We start from the raw sequence: 19,443 nt of genomic DNA, 5'->3' as shown, positions 1-19,443 counted from the left end.
TATATATATATATATATATATATATATATATATATATATATATATATATATATATATATATATATATATATATATATAGTTTTTTTTTTTTTTTTTTCTTTCTTTTTTTTCAGTGTAAATGTTGTCTGGATAGACGTTCAGGCCTACAGCATTTTCCACCCTTTGGCCCGTAATGAAGTCAGGGGGAGGCGATATTTGGCGCTGCATCGATGGACCATAACCATTAAAAGGGTAAAGAAGAAGAAGGAGGAAGCGAAAACCCGGGGTAGGGGAAGCACTGATTGGTTATTTTAAGCACGGGAAGTTTGCCGGCGTGCTTCTACTCACATTAGAGTCCCCAGTCTTCTCCTGTTAACCTTCCCGCTTCTGCGCAGCACGACCCGGACAAAGCTACCCAGCCTGTCCCCTGTGTGTGTGTCTGTCTATTTGTCTATTAAGAGCAGTATGTCTGATTACGGCGGCCTACCATCTAATGGAGTAGGTGCTGGGTTGAAAAAGGATGCTTTTGCAGACGCCGTACAACGAGCCAGACAGGTAATTCAACTGCTCGACCAGAAGAGAAGGCAGCCGGTGAGCTAGGTAGCTGGTGGGAAACGCTGCTAGCTTTATTGACGGTAGCACAAGTTAACAAGCTAGCAGGCTAGCTAGTAGCTATGCAATTCATTTCAGTAACACATACATTTTGACAGATACACTGAAAATGTTTACGAAGGGGAGTGAGCGGCGACTTTACTTGCGGTTAATCGTTTACATTAATAAAATGATCAAACAAGACCGTCATCCTTCAGTTAGATTAAGCGTAAATAAGCTAACTTTGCTAGGTTAACCGTTAACTGGTTAACAGTGAGGTGATAATGAACGTCCATTATCCTTTCCCGGCCCACATAAATGAAAATGAATTCACGAGAAGTAACATTAACATAGATTTTGTTTAATTAAACTACAATATATGTTATAAATGAAATTGCGAAATCATAATACTTAACATATATGAACCAAGTTAAATTGTATTGTAAAGGTCACTAATCAATGGCGGCTTTAATATCAGCTAATATTGCCTTCAATTTTAACGTCATATACAGTTTACTTTTGTTTTACTGTATAATTGTAAGAAAAAAAGCGGATTTGTTGTTTTGATGAACAGCTTCTAACCCAACATATTAATCGGTTTATGTGACCAAAAATAAAAAGCTGTGAGGCGCTGAAACTAGAAAAGTTGACTTCTCCTGCTTTTTAAATACTAATTATGATAGTTGTTGCTTATTAATATGCTATATTGTTGTGGTTCAATCAGCATCCCATATAGAGAGGTCAGTGATGTCTGGAAACAAATCAAATCTCCAGTGAAGACAGTTTGAAGATCTGATTTGAGAAGTCTGATTTGTCTGTGTTCAGTCTTTTTAAGATTAAGCTCATCCTCATGACTTATTACTACTTTGGCCAAAGAAATGTTGAAATATTCTACCATAAAAATATTCTTGATTACTTTGTAGACATGTCTGGTTTGATTATTTGCTGTTTCTAGATTGCAGCTAAAATTGGTGGAGATGGTGTGCCGCCTGTGTCAAACAACGGAGCTGAAAGTTATCCATTCACAGCACAGAAACGATCCCTGGAAGAAGCAGGTTAGAAATCAGAACAAACTGGCACATTGTTTGCATTTGTGTATCCACTTTGTTTGTAATGCTCCCTTTTTTCTATCTTTTTTTCTTATTCTAGACGAACCAAATGCAAAGAAGGTAGCATCACAGAGTGAAAGAGATTCAGCAATGTGTACGTTAAATACAGGCTTTTATAAAAGTACAAATGCCTTCTGTGCTCAGTTTCCCATCAACTCTAACTAATTGTTTATTTGTTTACAGCTATTGGAGCACAGCTAGCTGCTTTGTCTCAACAAAGGTATGGGGTCATCTTTAATGTTATTTTTCTTTTACATGGACATTTCGATCCATACATTTTTGAAAGAGGTAATTTTGAATGTTGTTTGTGCATCATGTAACTGCAGTGTAAGGTCCTCTACAATGACAGAAGATTACAGGGTACCAGATGGCATGGTTGGTCTCAGTGAGTATAAGAACATACCTTTCTTAAACTATTCAGGTTGTGTCTGTGTTGCATGTGTTCTAACTAAATTGAAAATGTATTTGCTGTTGTTCCCAAAGTTATTGGAAGAGGAGGTGAACAGATCAACAAAATCCAACACGACTCTGGCTGCAAGGTCCAAATTGCACATGGTGAGCTATGTGTGGACCCCAGATTCTTTCTCTTTTTTCTTAGAGTATAATTCAACTTTCCAGCTGTCCTTGTTTTGATAAGTTGTTGCATTAATTCCCAGACAGTGCCGGTCTTCCTGAAAGAACTGTTTCTCTAACGGGGCCACCAGATGCCATACAGTAGGTTTCTCTTGGCATTCATTTATTAAATAATGAATTCTCATTTTCCAGAGCAGCTGAGAGAGAAAGTTCAGTTTCTTTGGTATTTTTAGTCGTTGACATTTGTCTAATACATGTAGAACCCAGAGATTGTGATTTTGCATCTAAAGGTGCCCACAAACTGAGATTTCAAAAGTGTAGTGCATGCAGTAATGTTAAACATGGACCAAATCAACATAGGTACAACATAATATTGTGTATGATGACAGCAATGTGATTGTACTTCATAAATTTTGACATGACGTTTGACTAGCGCTTAGCGATGAGGCCAAAAAATTATTTTTTTACACCAAATTCAATTTCAGATTTTAATTGATTTATTTATTTTCTTACTTGTTTTTCTTAAAAAACAAATGAAAATTATTAAAACAACATTAAAATTAATATTTGTCATCTAAATGTGTCTCTTGTATTAAATTATTTTGTGAATAATGTGAAAAAGACGCATCTTAAGCAATATGCAGCGCAACCGCATCTATGCGGTCTTTCCATCGGGCCTCTTTCTCAACATTCAGGATACACTGAGGACATTTTTTTGAGCAGGGCTGTTAGTGGGAATTTGTGGGCTGCTGCTGTCTATTGCATTTCATAGAGAGGAGCGATTCTCACTGGAGTCAAATGTGCAGCTCAGTGGACTTTGTTAGTGCTTTCACACGATACCGTTCTGGTTCTGGTTTCGACCCTGTTCAGGAGTCTAGGAACTCTGCTTCCCTGCAAACTGTTCACCCTCGTTCACACCAGTTTAACCAGAACCAAAGTGGGAGGACCTTACTCTGCGAAAGTAAACATTAACAACTTGAAAATTTGGGCTTTGAAGTTGATGGTTAAATGGCCAGTCCTTATTATAACCTACAGTTTTTTTTAAAAAAAAAAAAATTAGGCAACTGAACACATTTTTGTGCTGGCTAACTTGTCTGCAGTTATTTCACCCACTCACCGGCATGTGTAGGGAGTTGTTGAAATAAATTAGTTGTGTATAACCAGATTTTTTTATTTCATTTGAATAAATGGATAAAATCAACATTATTTCCCAGCCCTACGTTTGGCTGGCATGAAAATACAGAAAACAGGTCTGTAATTGTACAGTTGACTCTACCAACAACTAAGAACTCAGAATAGTTTGAGACCACCTTAAATTGTTTGTATACTATACAGTATGTATTGTATGCTATACCTTTAGCCACTTCAATCATTTAATCTTTTCTTTAATTTGATTTTCTTTCCAGAAGAGCTAAAGCATTTATAGACGACATTGTGTCCAGGGGTCATGAGTCGAGCAATGGACAGCCAGGTTCTATGCAAGAGATGATCATCCCTGCAGGCAAGGCTGGCCTCATTATTGGCAAAGGAGGAGAGACAATTAAACAGCTGCAGGTGGGACTCATGGTGTACTGCGATTGAGCTGTCATATAAAAGAAATTTTCAAAAGTGTCTGGTTATGATTCCCACCATTGTACAGGAAATATAAATAGTGATAAATGTCATTCACTCATGCTGGTCTTGTTTTAGTCAGCCATTTGATTTTAATCAGTGCAATGTCTCGTTCATATTGCTAGGAGCGAGCAGGAGTTAAAATGATTCTTATTCAAGATGGATCTCAGCCACCCAATGTAGATAAACCCTTACGCATCATTGGGGACCCCTATAAAGTGCAGGTATTGTTTGTTCACAAACTATGGTGTTAAATTTAAAATGTTTTTGGCCCATGTTTGTTCTCACATCACCTCTTCTTTTTCTTACCTTTGTAGCAAGCAAAGGACATGGTCAATGAAATCCTGCGAGAAAGGGATCACAGTGGCTTTGGAGACCGGAATGAATACGGATCAAGGATGGGAGGAGGTGGCATTGAGGTACGTAAACATGGAACGCATGGTTACGGCTGAATATGATTAGAGTTTTAATTACTGGCTGAGCCTTGACAATTCTTGTAATTCTCACGTCTTGTAATTTTACAGATTGCTGTGCCTAGACAGTCTGTGGGAGTTGTGATTGGTCGAAGTGGGGAAATGATAAAGAAGATCCAGAGTGATGCTGGAGTGAAGATACAGTTTAAACCAGGTAAGCTCCACATGCAAACTGGATGCCATGTTTGACCGTGAGGTTCTCAGTGGTAATAAAGGATAATAAGGGTTGGCTAGAATAATCTAGAGAAATCTCAGTATCACAATACAGAGATGTCTTTGGCATGTTATGTAGTTTATTTCTTCACATTTAGTTTATATTCTGTTAAGTTCAGTTTATTTATAACACAATTTATTTTAAGTTGTTGTAAAGTTAAATCCAGAGCTCAAACAATGCTTCTTGTACTAAACAAAGCAAATTCCATTGGTTTTTTATCAGACAATGGCTGTGACTAGGTGCAATAAAGATGAATGGTTCCTCAAAACTGAGATTCAGGGTGCATTCATACCAGGGTAGTCCTAGGGACTTGGTTCAGTTGGGCAGGGAATTGACCAAGCAGAAGGAAAGCAGGGTGAAGAAGAAAACCAGGTTAATTGAGTGGCCAGGGCTAAAATCCAATAATCTTTCCGTTCAGCCATCTCGTTTACTGCAGCTAAACAATGGAGCTATAATAAATTTATGCAATTTCTGTTTTTACTTTGGTGTTTAAACCGAATACGGTTTTCACTAGAAGCAGTACAGTAACAGCAGCAGGAGAGGCAGCGAGCTATCCGACATGTTGCCCAACAACATGTTCTGCATCACTTCCTCTCTTTGGTTAACCAGATAATCTGTTTGCTTTCACAATGCAAGCACCAGGGTTCATTTGCAAGTGAACTGACTCTGTTTTAAAGTACTCCAAAGGCACCAGTGTAAATGCACCCTTGAAGTTTTACTAGAATAATTTGCAGTGTATCAAGGAAACCTCTTCGAATTAATCCTTTTGGCTTTTGTCTACATATTTTGTGTAAACACCTCATCAGTAATAAACCACAATATATTTATGAATTCTAGATGATGGTACTGGGCCTGATAAAATTGCCCATATTATGGGCCCTCCAGACCAGTGTCAACATGCAGCCTCAATTATCACTGACCTGCTACAGAGCATCCGGGCCCGAGAGGAGGGTGGGCAAGGGGTAAGTGCAGAAGCAAGCGTTTAATTTCTTTAAAACTCTAACACTGATTTCCACCTTATTCCAAGTGCAACTGGTGAACTAGCTGGCATGTGGTATTTCCTTTTAAAGGGTCCTCCAGGTCCTGGTGCAGGGATGTCGCCTGGAGGTCGAGGGTGGGGAAGAGGTCAGGGCAACTGGGGTCCTCCGGGAGGAGAAGTGACCTTCTCCATTCCTGCTCACAAATGTGGGTTGGTCATTGGTAGAGGAGGAGAGAATGTCAAGTCCATCAACCAACAAACTGGTGCGTTTGTGGAGATATCTCGTCAGCCACCTCCGAATGGTGACCCAAACTTCAAACTGTTCATCATCAGAGGGTCCCCAGAACAGATTGACCATGCAAAGCAGCTTATAGAAGAGAAGATTGAGGTATGAAACAGAGAGGCATTTCACACTGAAACAGTTAATAAAAAAAACACAAAAAACATTCACTCGTTTGTTACTGTAATTGTTTACCTTCTGATTGTTCCCAGGGTCCGTTGTGTCCAGTTGGTGGTGGTCCAGGAGGCCCAGGTGGTCCCATGGATCCCTATAATCCTGCTCCTTATAACGCTGGGCCTCCTGGTGGAGCTCCCCAGTATGTATAACTCACATATGGCATTCAGCAATCTTTAATTTTTAACTGAAAACTGACATAAATAAGCAGTTTTAGTCATTAGCAGAGAAGCAGTCTTAAGATGCCTTGTCTGTTTTTGTAGTGGGGCTGCACCTGGTGGTCCACAGTACCATCCTCAGGGATGGGGAAATACTTACCAGCAATGGCAAGCCCCAAATCCACATGATCCCAGTGAGTTTCATTATATTTAACATTTTCCTCCCTCTTTCCTGTAACTTTTTTCCACACACAAGTAATTCTCCTACCTGTTTTTATCGTCCCCTATCAAGATAAGGCAGCAGCAGATCCAAATGCGGCATGGGCAGCCTACTATGCACAATATTACGGCCAACAGCCAGGGGGCGCAATGGCAGCCCAGACTCCCGGCGGCCCTGCTGCAGCAGCACCAGGGGACCAGGGCCAAGTGGCACAGACCTCTGGAGGTCAGCCAGACTACACTAAAGCTTGGGAGGAGTACTATAAGAAGATGGGCATGAGTAAGTTTGATCAAAGGACACATTGGTCACGTGTATTTTACTGACTTTAAATTGTTAAAAGAATTGCCTGAGGATATTTAACATCCTATTCTGAATTGTAAACCAGTGAAAGATGTGATCAGGCTTCAGAATATTTAATTTTCCTTCCAAAACACATTAACATTTATTTTAATCAACACTGGCCTTTTTTAAATCTTTGATTCAGTCATTTCAACGAGGATTCATCATAGAAACTTAAACTGATCATGAAAAAATATGCATTTTAAGAAGCACGTTGTAGAAAAACATCCTGACCAGGACAGAGGGATTTAAAAATGGATCTATGAACAAAAAGAGAAGAACTGTCTCCAATAATCATCAGGACTGCAAGAAAAAGAAACTGCTGTCCAAAAATGCCTATTGATGATTGTGTAGAGAGCAAAAAGTCAGCCTAATGCTGGGCTCACACCAAACGATTTTCACGGTCGCAGACTAAAAACGGAAGTCTTTAGGGAATCTTAGGAGTTTTACTGGAGTCACAGCGTGCTCCCGTCACCTCGGCTGTTAGGTGTAAGCTGGTAATCTGCACTGTTTAACGTCAATCTTTCTCTAGTCTTGGATCTGCGACAATATCAAACATGTTTGATATTATCGCAAGTCGCAGTGACGAAACACGATCAACAACCAATAGATGAGCTCTGACAAAGCAGAAACAGGAATCCCTACAGTCAGAACACCAGCAAACAGACGGAAAAAGAAGTGGTGATGAAACGTCGTCGGTGGACCGTCCAGAAAGACGAGCGGATGGTTATTAAGAAGTAAATGTCTGCTGTGGATCATTTATGTGTCACAGTATCATGATCGAACAAATGAGAAAAGATTAGAAACTCATTCATCTCTCCAGATTCTGATGAGTCGGTGTAACACCTGATGAGTTGGTGTAACACCTGGTGGAGATGCAAAGCCACATTTAATGATGATGTGTAATTCCCTCCTGGAGGGAAACTCTCCCCTTGCTTGCTTTGCTGTGGGCAGATCAGCCTGTTCGATATCAGCTGTCCAACATATCACAAAACATGCTAAAAGAATCTAGTTGTAGTCTTGTAAATAGTGATTCACAGTCTTTGTCAAATCTTAGTCTGAGACTAGGCTGAGACTTAAAACTCTAAACATTTGTCTTAAGATGTGAGCTGGTAGTTTTCTAGTCTTTTGCAAATCTTTTAAAAGTCTTCTGGTGTAAGCCCAGCATAAGAAAGAGCAAAAATATGTCCAAGAATGGGGAAAGAAAAGAAAGACAAACTCCAGTTGACAGTTTACTGGCCTTACCCACTAAAAATGTGTCAGAAAATACAAGTGGATGCCTCCCTAACTACCTGGATTATTGGCTATATGACAGACCTGTCTGTGCACCTGAATAGTTGTCTGACTAGGTGATCAGCACAGGAAGACCACAGGGGACGCTGACCACTTTCTTCATTAATTACACTATTTACACCTCAATCTATCACTTCAACTCTGTACTTATGGGATGTTTCAGTGATAAAATTAAAATTGATAGAACTTAATTGTAAATGCAAACAAGAAAAAGGACATGATTGTGGATTTCATGAGTAGACATTTAGAAAAACACTTTCCATCCTGAGAGAAGTGATGGGGGTGGTGGAGGATCACAGACTAGACTGAAAATGCAGCACTTTGGCTGTTTACAAGAAGAGGCCAGCACTTTACTGAGGAAACTTGAATAATTTAATGCATTCGCATCAAGGCGTTGCTTACCTTCACTGTGAGTGGAGATAGTAGTTTTCTTGCCTATGACCTGTTGGCGCAGCATCATCAGAACCAGTCGACTGTGGTGTTTGAGAAGAAGGGACCTTATTGGGATGAAATGCAGGATATACTTTATCTGATTGATCTTTGGGAATAAAATATTTTCAATTATTTTTAATTTTTAGAATAATAATGTAGCATTTAATTCAGTGCTCAACATTTATTCATTATTTCAGCTCAGCCAGCTGGAGGAGCAGCAGGTGCTCAAGGTGCAGCAGCACCCAGCGCAACAGCTGGAGCAGGGGGAGCTGCAGCTGGTGGACAGCAGGACTACAGCGCAGCCTGGGCTGAATACTACAGACAACAGGCTGCCTACTACGGACAGGCAGGGCAGGCTCCTGGGCAGGCAGCTGCTCCTCAGCCAGGACAACAGGTAACACACACATTTATTGTCTTTACGTGAAACCTTGTTACTACTGTTTATTTTCTTTTTTTTTTTTGTGACTGTAGGCTAGATCACTAATGTGGTAGTGAAGAGACCTGATTTACTTAATTGCATATAATAAGATACATAAATCGATTTTCATAAATTCTCATGCACACTGGATTTGAAGCACTTTTTGGTTATTAGTCATTGATCCTACTTAAAACATTTCCGTTTTTTAATATATTTATCATATAAGGAGAAAATTTACACTTTCTTTACAGGAAAAAGATTAATCATTGCATCTGTGATCTCTTTACAGCCCCAGTAAACGAATGATTTGGTCTGTTGGATGAATCGATCTCTGGATGTTTGTTTTTCCCATTTTGCTTTAAAAAGGCAAAACCATGGCTAACTAATTCATTGAGACATTTTCTATTCCAATCTTCATGATTGTTTTTTAATGTGACAATTAAAGAAAGAAAAGGGAACGTGTTATACCCACGTATTGAACAAAGCACTAAATGACTACCCTGCTTACTGTTTAGTTTGTTCCTTTACTCATCCACACCTCTCTTAATTTATCTGATTGCTTTTAAGTTTTTTGGGGGTTGTTTTTTTTTTTTTGTTTGTTTTTTCTTTTTGAAAAAATGTGAAATGAACATTTTTGTTAACACAACAGCATCTCAACGGAGATTCACGTTTTGTTTCCTCCAGTTTTTGGATGGAATAAATGGTCTAGCAGTATTTTGAATATATTCAAAAATTACATTTATATTAGAGATGCTTGTAGAGATGTTATTTTTTATTTTGTTTTTGTTTGTTGGTACTTTTGTAACCTCAGTTATTACTTTTACAGGTGTATTTTCCCTGTGACTTAAATTTATTTTGTAATTATTTTTTCTTATGAGGGTTTTGTGTGTCTAAATGGTTTATGCTACTGAACAGAAAAATGAGTGCAAGTTGGTTGTAATAAGGCACCAACTTTCCTGCACTACATAGGTTGGTTGTGTATGAATTTGTGTGCTTGTTTGCCCTCTTCATTTCTACATGTTTAATTTTTAATTATATTTTTTTTTCTCCCAGTAGGTTTTGTTAATGTACTCTTTTTTTTAAAGTTTTTTTTTACAGTTTGTTTTTAAAGACTTCAATAAAAACATTCATACTAAAAGTGTCTTGTTTATTCAGCAGCAAGAAATGTGTTTTGGAAGATTGTCGCAGTTTAGAGAAAAATTTAAATAGTCAGTAATTAAGTATACTTATTTATGAATAGCTTGCCGTAGGGTGTTTGTCCTGTTTTGCTTTTGATCGATGTTTCTCTCAGCCAATGAGAGCGGCCTCGCGCAGACTGTCACCCAATCGCAACGGACTCGACTCCAACAGGGAACAACAGTTAATAGAGAAATGGCGGCCAGCTCGAAATCTGAAAAGGACGATGGCAAACAGAAAACCCACAGAAAACACAAAGACAATGTCGTAAAGCTTCTCGTGCGCGGAAAGGTGGGTATGAATCCATGAAACCTAAGTTTTTACAAAGAAATAGTCCAGAAACTGGTATTGTTTAGGTGGAGGCCTCCTTGTTTTGACGAGCTTCTAAGGCTAGCTAGTAGGTAGCTGCTAACTAGCCCGACAGCTAGCACATTAACCACTATTTAACTCAGTAACGACTGGCAGGTGGCAAATTAGCCAAAGCTTAAAGCAGAAAAAAAAAAACGGCAATGTTTCTCGGTTGCTGCTTTTTTGTTTGGCTAATAGATTGTTTTCACTAAAGTGCGATGACAATTTGTCAGTTTCAAACAAAGGTAATATACCCGTCAAACTTTGAAATTACATATTAACTGCAGCAGTTTGGGGGTATTCACAAACCCATATTTTTGTGTGCAGATGTCCTCTGAACATTGTATTGATTTTTTTGGATCGTGATGGGCACTCGTCGGGGTTTCTCAAAGCCATTGAAAATGAACATCGGTTGCTAACGTACAAACAAATCTGTTGTTATTTATCCGTACCCGTCTCATTTCTCTTGTATTTCTCATGTCCTTTTTTCAGCTGTCAGGACAGTTTTCCCAGCGCTTGTTCAGGAAGCTACCGCCGCGAGTGTGTGTCCCATTAAAGAACATTGTCAGCGAGGAGTTCCTGAGAGCAGGGTCTGTGTTTTTGTAGTTGTCAAGCACCTTGTCTGCACGTTAGTTGTAGTTCAAGTAGAGTGTGCTCTATGTTTTGTGAATCAAGACTATAGATGTTTGATCAACATATGAGACTGCAGGTAGAGTTGAAGTTTCTGTCCTGCCAATTACATAAATCATTACAGTCTTAATGCCTTCCCCCAAATGTGTAACTGCAATCTGTCATTTCACTGTATCAAACTAAAAATGATTCATGGTAGAAACACAGTCAGTTCATGACACTGGGGTTGTGTTTTCTTGAAGATTTTGTTCAGGGTGAAGATATTTTTTTAAAAATCTCTGGTTACAGTGTTGTTTTGTGGACATGATTTTTTATTTATTTATTTATTTATTTTTTTTTGGCTTTCCATGTCATAAACCTATGTTTAAAGGCCTAAATTGAGATATGTGTATCTTCTCTGCTACCTAATTGTGAGTTTTACAATTATGAGTTATTATTTAAATTATTGTTTTAGCTGAGTTATGTAATTATGGCATTGCTTTTTGGTTCCAGGCATATCTTTCTTGGCTTCACCAAATGTGGCCGCTACGTTCTGTCTTACACTAGTGACTGTGGAGAAGATGATGATTTCTCTTTTTATACTTATCACCTCTATTGGTGGGAGTTTAACTTGCACAGTAGGCTCAAACAGGTAAATAAAAGAAAATTTACTTCACTTCAATGCAAAATCTAATATAATTGCATCTATTTAAATTGGACTTAAATTAATTTAGAACAGAAAAAAAATTGGAAACTTATTTCACGATTTCCTGTCTTGTCACCTTTGTCTTTAGGTCCATCATGTGCGACTATTTGCAGGAGAGGAAATCTACAGTGATTTGTACCTTACTGTATGTGAGTGGCCAAATGATCACTCCAAAATTGTCATCTTTGGCTTTAAGTAAGGAAAAATGTAGCTACATAATTGTACCCAGAATAATGCCACTACAGTATGTATGTAGATGCCATTAGTGTGTTTTTGTTTTGGTATTTTCCCCAGTACACGCAGTTCAAGCTCTGTGCTGATGAACTTAATGATGAGTGATGAGAACAACAGAGACATTTACATCACCATAGCTTCCATGCCTCCTCCAAAACCTTGCTCTACCTGCTGTCCAGTTCCCTCAGCCACGACTATACGTACAGGTAAGCATACACACAGATCCAGGCTGTAGCTCCGGAGGGAGGAAGAGCAGTCATTTGCCAACCGGAAAGTTGGTGGATCGATTCCAGGCTTCCCCTGACGACATGCCGAAGTGTCCTTGAGCAAGACACTGAGCCCCACATTGCTTCCCGATGTGTCTATCAGGGCATGACTGTGTGTGATAGTAGAATCACTTAGTAAATAACAACATATAACAACAGAAGTCCTGTATAAGTGTGTGCGTGAATGGGTGAATGTGACATGTAGTGTAAAAGCGCTCTATATAAGTACAGTCCGTTTACCATCCACTTTGTAACTGCTCTCATTGCTTCCATTTAGTTTTCTCATCCAAATTCACCTCTTTTTCTCTTTTTGTCCCCAGGAAGTGGTGAGTGTCTTGAACATGGATTTGTTCTAAACAGCAGGTACCAGGTGGTATATCCATTTCCCACTTTTCAGCCAGCTTTCCAGCTGAAAAAGGACCAGGTCATCCTGTTAAACACCAGCTACTCTCTGGTTGCTTGCGGAATCTCACTCTGCCCAGGTAACACCCAAAGAAAAATAGAGAATTAGCACATTTCTCATATATTGTCTGCCTGTAATGAGAATATTAAAGATAAATATCTAGCCAGAATCATTGTCCAGGAATGAAAGATTTGTGATTGCATTAATACTTCTTGTTTCTGTTCTCATGAAGTTGTTTATGCACTCTGCCATTTTGATCTCCTCAATTCAGTTATTTTTGTCTTTTCGTTAATCAAAATCTATCAGATAGTCCCATCATAATTATTCTTCTTGGTTGCCATCAACATATTTTACAGTTTGGTTTCTTTGAATGTGTCACTTGCAGGGAAGTCTGGTCAGTCATCACAGATTCTTTACACGAAAAGAGCAGTCCTCTCAACTCAAGCTTCACTGTCCTTTTCGTCAACCTCCTTGGGTTCTTCCTCACTACCTCAGGGGTCTCCCGAAAACCGACAGGCTGTTTGCAGACCCACTCCAGTTCCGTCATCTCCTAGTCACTCACAGGCAGCCATTCGAGCTCGGGAGTTTGCTGCTGATATCTTCAGACGAGCCCAAGGAGGCGGAGTGAAAGAGGGGGAGAGGAGAACAGCAGATATTAGTGAAAAAGAGGCAGTGCATATACCAAGAGATAAAGGGATTAATGTAGAGACTTCCAGAGAGACTGAAGACTGTAAAGACTGTAGGACAGAGGATGAACGAACTAGGTCGTTTCCAGCATCAACATCATATGTCAACCAAAGTCTTCCTCAGGGCACTGAACAAGTGATGTCCCCTGCCTCTTCTTCATCATCATCTCCATCAGCTTCTACCCTGTCCTCATGCGAGGATGTTGGCCCCAGTGAGCCTGGATATGTAAACTACTCACGCCTGCATTACCGCCTACAACAGCCAGGATCAGCAGAGCAGAATTCAGGAGGTGCAGGAGGTGAGAAACGGTGAAAGAGCGATTTAACCTAAAAATGGTTTTTATCAGATCATGTCTGAAATTAAGTCTGACTTTTCCACTTTCATGTTTTTTAGGTTATGAAGATGATAAAGTCCAGCTGCCTTTCACAGTTACAGATCTGAAAGGACAGAACCTCCAGCTGGTGACTGAACCACATAATGGACAGGTAAGCCAAGCCAACTTTATTTATAAAGCACTTTACAACAGCAGCTGCTGAACAAAGTGCTGAACTTCAAATCAAAATTAAAAGGCATAAAATCAGATAGAAATAAAACAGAAATAAAAAACAAAATATAAAAGAAATACTAAAAGAAGTAGTACAATAAAAGCAACTCGTATCGGGTGAAATGTCGTAGTAAGGTCTTTAATGTTCAGTCTCGAGTTTTCTTTAATGTACTGCATACCTAGTGGCAAACAGTAATCAGTCAAATATGTTTTAACTCAAGCACTTTTTTGTATGAGTAAAAACTATCATGTTTGCATTTTGCATAACTTTTTGTTCTCTCATTCTCTCTTGCAGAGTGTGTGTGTCGAACAGTTAACTTTGGATTTCGAGTATCTCATCAATGAGGTGATCAGGAATGATGCTGCTTGGGCTCCACAGTTCTGCTCCTTCAGTGACTACGATGTTGTGATACTAGAGGTGAATGCAAACCCGGAGTACTTTTTAAACGTCTTCATTTGTGGAAACTTCATGATCACCAAGTAGGGTCTCATTGTTACTAATATAGTAAATTTGTCTTTGTAGAGTAGATTGGTCTGAAAGTTATCTTATTAAATCTAGAGATTTGAAGCAGAGCTTAAGCACTTTTACACTGATTAAAGAAAGGAGAGAAAATAGTAATACCTTTTAAATTTGGTTCTGGGTGTAGTGAGAAAATGTTTGATCATCATTCAGTCCCATGGTTTTGTAGTTGTGGATATTTATTTCTCTTAGTTCTGGTCAGCATTTAAAGAAGCACAACTCTTGGGTGTGCACTAATGTTCAATAGGAATGCTGCAGAAGTAGACCCAGCTTGCTGCTTTTTAAAATTCTTTTCCTCTTTAGGAAAAAGTTTTAAATTGCTGTGGTTGACAGCAGTTAGTCTTGTTTGCTCTTTGGCTGAGTGGTACAAGTGTTACATGCACAAAAAGTCTTTTTTTTTTTTTTCTTTTTAAACCTAATTTTGGTTCCCATGAGACAATTAGATCATCCACAAGGGAGAGAGAGTTTGTGTGAGACCTGCTTTATTTTAGTGCATCATAGAAGCCAAAATACACAGCTAAAACATGTATTGATCATCATAATGACCTTATATGAAAAAAATGTTTAAATTGTTTTAGTGTATAGGCAACTTTAAAAATGTCGCTTTGATCATATCAATTTTAAATTAAACTGTATTTGTGGGTGTTGCCAAAGAAAAAAGACTGAGCAAAATCTCGCATTGATGCAGTTCTGTAAGAGGGGCTGGCTTGATCCGGTAGCTAGACATATCACGCTGTTGTGAAGTGGGTGTTGTTTGTGGTTTGCCCTTTGGCATGTTAAATTCTGTGCAGACTTAGTGGTTTCCCTGACTTGCAGGGAAAATATATGGGATTCGAAAGTGATTGGTTGAAGAGCACCCACCTCATGATTCACAGCTGAACACCCTGATTACCTCCTGGGCACACTGACCTGGGTGTGTGTTCAACTGCTTCTTGTGAAGTTGCTGTAGCTCAAAGTCTCTGCAGAAGTGACTTCCTGTGTGTAAAAATCATGGTTAATCAGAAAACCACTACCTCCACAATTCCTTTACAAGTAGGAGAGACTTTGAGACTGGGTTTGTTTTTTTCTATTTAGAAATTACAGTTAACTGTCCGTTAGTTTTTCACTGTAGAGGTGTACTTCAAGAAAAGACACAGGTCCCCATTCCAATTATTTTTGCTATAGTAGTCTAAAATATACATATTGTCATCTTTGTATTTGTTTGTTGATTCATATTCTTTTCAAAACCATGAACCACGGAGGAAAGTTCATTTAGCAGATAAGTTTGTTAATAATTTGTATGTTATTTCACCAGGTGTGTCCAGAGACTAACATTGTAATGATCAACATTGGTCTGCTGTTACTGGCGTTCTCAAACTCTGATGAGGAACACTGCAGGTACTTGTTAACCCAAAGTCTCCTTCAGTCCTGTTTCTCTCGCATTTTGGATTTTAGACTGTACCTCTTCTTGTTTAGTTTTTATTCTCATAATTTGTGTTTTTAGGCCAAACACATACCATTCCAACCTGCAGGTTAGTTGGGACCTTAACACAGGCGTTTGTTGTACTGTGGGTGTGGGTGACCTAACAGAAGTCAAGGGTCAGACCAGGTAATCAGTTACTCCAACCGTCACACACATACAGAGACACAAACCACATCCTGATTTATTTTAAGTGGGGTGCAATTCAATGGAAATTCAGTTTGTTTTTCTTTTATGTGTCAGTGGGAGTGTGTGGAGTTCTTACAGGAAGTCCTGTGTAAACACTGTGATGAAGTGGCTGGTTCCCGAGTGTAGCTCCCGCTATATTAATCGGATGACCAATGAAGCTCTGCACAAAGGTAAGATTATAGTAACAGACAAATAAGCCTGCTCTGGCACATAACAAACCATCTAAAATCGGTTAATTTCATCACTGAGTAAAAAGTTAATCTAAAACCCTTTTTCATTTGACACAAAAGAGTAGAAATGTAAAACTTATTTAAAAACGTATTGTCAGCCACTCTATCTATCTATCTATCTATCTATCTATCTATCTATCTATCTATCTATCTATCTATCTATCTATCTATCTATCTATCTATCTATCTATCTATCTATCTATCTATAGATATATATATATATCTATATATATATATATATGTATATCTATCTATATATATATATATATATATATATATATATATATATATATATATATATATATATATATATATATATATATAAAATTTTATTACTTTTTTTTTTTTTTACATTAAAATTTGCTGGAAGGTAGCAATATATTGACTTCTAGCTGCAGTGTTAGACACAGTCAGATTAACCTTTAACGGTCTGATTTTTTTCCTCTCCCACATTCATTTCCATATCAGCAGTCATGCTAGTCCTTGTCGACTGTTTCATTCACTAAACAATCAGCAGTGAAGTCGGCCTACATTTGTATTCATTTTATAAGATACAGAAAACCCTTTAAAATCGGATGCAGCTGCGGTGGCAATAGTGCCACTACCGTAATGTGCCCTATTATCAATGCAAAGCTGCGCTCCTCAGCTTTCAGAATCCAGTGGAATTATGGTAGAAGAGTTATGGTATTTCAAAGAACATGTTTTTTTTCCTGTTGCTGGCAACAGCATCCGGTATTAAGGATTAAATTCTGTTGTCGACATGTAAAATGACAAAGGCTTTCTAACTTTACATAGCATCGTAAAATTTAGCTTTAACCCACAACAGACCACGAAGGGAACGAAATAAAAGGGGGAAAAAAACACTGGCTTGTTTACCTGTAATGATCCTTGATTAATATAACTTCCTCTTCTCTTTTTAACTTCATTTCAACTCTTTATCACGTTCCTTAACCAAAGTCCGCTACTGAAGTGCCTGGTCCTTTCTGCCGAGATGCTCCGACATGGAGGTTGTTTTATCGTAGAAAGCTAGCTTGGTCTTACAGTGAATGCACCGTATCTTTTCATTTGGTCTGAGTTTGACATGATCCCACACTTGCTCTGCTGGTTCAGCAAACAAGTCTGCTTCTCATTTGTCAGCAGATTGGAAGTGATGCATTAAACGGAATGTTTTTATTTTATTTTTTTCTTGTTAAATGAGGCGTCGATTGCTAGAATTTTTAGTCAATTGTTTTTTGTAATCGACCATAAATTGACTTATACTGCTCAACGCTGACCCTGTAGTTTCCAGCGGTATTACTCCCTTTGCTGTGTCGAGCAAAGGATCGGCAAAGCCCCTGAAAATGAACTTATACAACGCAGGAGACTGACAAAAGTGTCTGTCCATCTGTGGATCCGTCTTCTGCGTCAAGCATAAATGGGCCTTATGTGTGAACATGTGTTGTCAATCTCGTTGGGATAGCCAAAAGAATGCTTTCGTAGGTGGGGAACAGGTGATGTCTCAGTCGTCTGTTAAGTGAAAGTTTCTCTACTTTGACTCTTTCTGTATTGTTGACATAAGCTAGCATGAAACTACTATGAAAACTAGAAAATTAGACAGAGACATGGGCATAATTTAGTTCTCAGGATTAGATTTCATATAGGACTTTACATTATTCATTTACCCCTCATTCATACTTGGTGATGGTAAGGTACATGTGTAGCCACAGTTGCCCTGGGGCAGACGTGGCAGCCAATCCATGCCTACAGCCTCTCCGACCAGCACCAAACATTCACTGGAGCAAAGAGGGTGAAGTGTCTTACCCAAGGACACAACAACAGATGACAGAACCGCCAAACTTCCCTATTATTAGAGGACCCGCTTTACCATCTGAGCCACTGCCGCCCCAAAGTTAAATCAGAACGTTATCATACCCATGTCTGGACATTTTATGTATTTCTGTTCTTTCGGTTCAGAAATGAGCTGCCATGTTGGCTCAGTGTACGTGCTGTACGGTGTAATTCGTTCATTAGTATGCTTGGGATGTGCCGCGAGGAGGATTTTGATACCTCAGCAAAGCTAAGCTGATCAGCTGTTGGCCTCAGCTTTAATTTTACTGTACAGATCATAGAGCATTGCTGTAGTACATAACTGAGCTGGTGTAATTATTGCCACTGTACTTCATTACATCACTGCTTTGACCCTTCTGACAGGTTTACTTTAAATGAGTAACATTTAAATTTAACATTACAGAACAAGGACATTATTATTATTATTAACTGACTTTTTTTGTTTTCTGCTTTATATGATTCTGTATGAACAGACATGCCTCAAGCTTGTTAGTGGCATTAAGACTTTTGGAAGCTCTACAGCTACATCTTTCTGAATTGAGTGTTTTTATAAATGTGTACATGCTAAATCTTTCTCCTCGTTCCCTTTTTAGGTTCATCTCTACAAGTGCTGGCAGATAGTGATCGATGTACCTGGATTGTGTTATGAAGACATAAGTGTGGCATCGTCTTTAAACAGAGCAAAACTGCTTATGTTCAGAAAATGAGCTTTTGTAATGTAGTTTAACTAGTGTCAAATTTAAACTGAAATGAAATGCTCCAGATTGAATGCTGTAAAGATGTTTTCAAGGTTGTTTTTTTCTCCTTTCTTTGCCTATTTTTGTACTGTAATATTGAAACCACCAAAAGTATGAGCTGAACTGAACAAAGATTTAGTTTTTACATTTTGTACATGAAGGCGTACGCATCTGTAACTGATTGTTTGCATCATCTGTCTCTGTGTGATGTTTATATAGTATACATTTCTCTGTATGAATGAGTGTGTGTGTGTTTAATGTGTGGAAAATTTTACACATGAGGCTGCTTTTGAATATGACTTTGGTCTGAACCAGTTTAGTCCAGCTGTGTGCAATCATAGGGCTGCAGTATTTAAAATGAGTGGGTGAACTTGGTACTTCTTCACTTGAACTTTCTTATTTTGTGTGTTATTGTTACCTTTTTGGTTTTGTTTTTAACCTGTAGGGAAAGTAGAGGATTGGTGAAGTCATCTGGTCAGAGGTTGGTCTTTATGTTGTATGTTTACTGGAATTGAAGCAAGACAATTCTTCTGGGAATATTTAGTTTAATTAAAATATTCAAACACTTGTATTTCTTTTGTCTTCATATCTGGACGAGGAAGAATTTAAAATCTGAGTAAATTTGTCACAAGATTTGTGAAAGTACATGTCAGATTTGTTAAGGG

At 38.5% G+C, this 19,443-nt stretch overlaps 2 protein-coding genes across 3 annotated transcripts; both read left to right on the top strand.

Annotated features, from left to right (window-relative positions):
* The first annotated feature begins 158 nt into the window (after nt 1–158).
* Nucleotides 159–9,448, top strand: LOC121638807 (KH-type splicing regulatory protein). The gene is made up of 18 exons (XM_041983802.1): nt 159–534; nt 1,526–1,625; nt 1,720–1,773; nt 1,863–1,899; nt 2,006–2,064; nt 2,163–2,234; nt 2,336–2,393; nt 3,659–3,806; nt 3,989–4,087; nt 4,181–4,282; nt 4,388–4,490; nt 5,388–5,512; nt 5,621–5,917; nt 6,022–6,125; nt 6,247–6,335; nt 6,434–6,640; nt 8,623–8,819; nt 9,133–9,448. Exons 1-18 carry the CDS (start codon nt 445–447, stop codon nt 9,139–9,141), a joined length of 1,950 nt encoding a protein of 649 aa, XP_041839736.1. The 5' UTR covers nt 159–444; the 3' UTR covers nt 9,142–9,448.
* A 731-nt stretch (nt 9,449–10,179) lies between these two features.
* On the top strand, nt 10,180–19,349 carry dcaf15 (DDB1 and CUL4 associated factor 15). 2 transcript variants are annotated; one of them, XM_041983785.1, is made up of 13 exons: nt 10,180–10,310; nt 10,860–10,957; nt 11,490–11,628; nt 11,771–11,877; nt 11,977–12,122; nt 12,503–12,664; nt 12,971–13,561; nt 13,666–13,757; nt 14,112–14,234; nt 15,631–15,713; nt 15,820–15,924; nt 16,039–16,154; nt 18,635–19,349. In XM_041983785.1, exons 1-13 carry the CDS (start codon nt 10,215–10,217, stop codon nt 18,688–18,690), a joined length of 1,914 nt encoding a protein of 637 aa, XP_041839719.1. In that variant the 5' UTR covers nt 10,180–10,214; the 3' UTR covers nt 18,691–19,349. The 2 variants fall into 2 exon arrangements, with proteins under 2 accessions (XP_041839719.1, XP_041839718.1); XM_041983784.1 differs by having other exon boundaries at nt 12,971–13,570.
* The last annotated feature ends 94 nt before the right edge of the window (nt 19,350–19,443 follow it).

This window comes from Melanotaenia boesemani, chromosome 4, assembly GCF_017639745.1.
Source record: "Melanotaenia boesemani isolate fMelBoe1 chromosome 4, fMelBoe1.pri, whole genome shotgun sequence".
NCBI lineage: Eukaryota > Metazoa > Chordata > Actinopteri > Atheriniformes > Melanotaeniidae > Melanotaenia > Melanotaenia boesemani.
The sequence above is the reverse complement of the archived record's forward strand: the minus strand, read 5'-3'. Positions and strand labels throughout refer to the sequence as shown.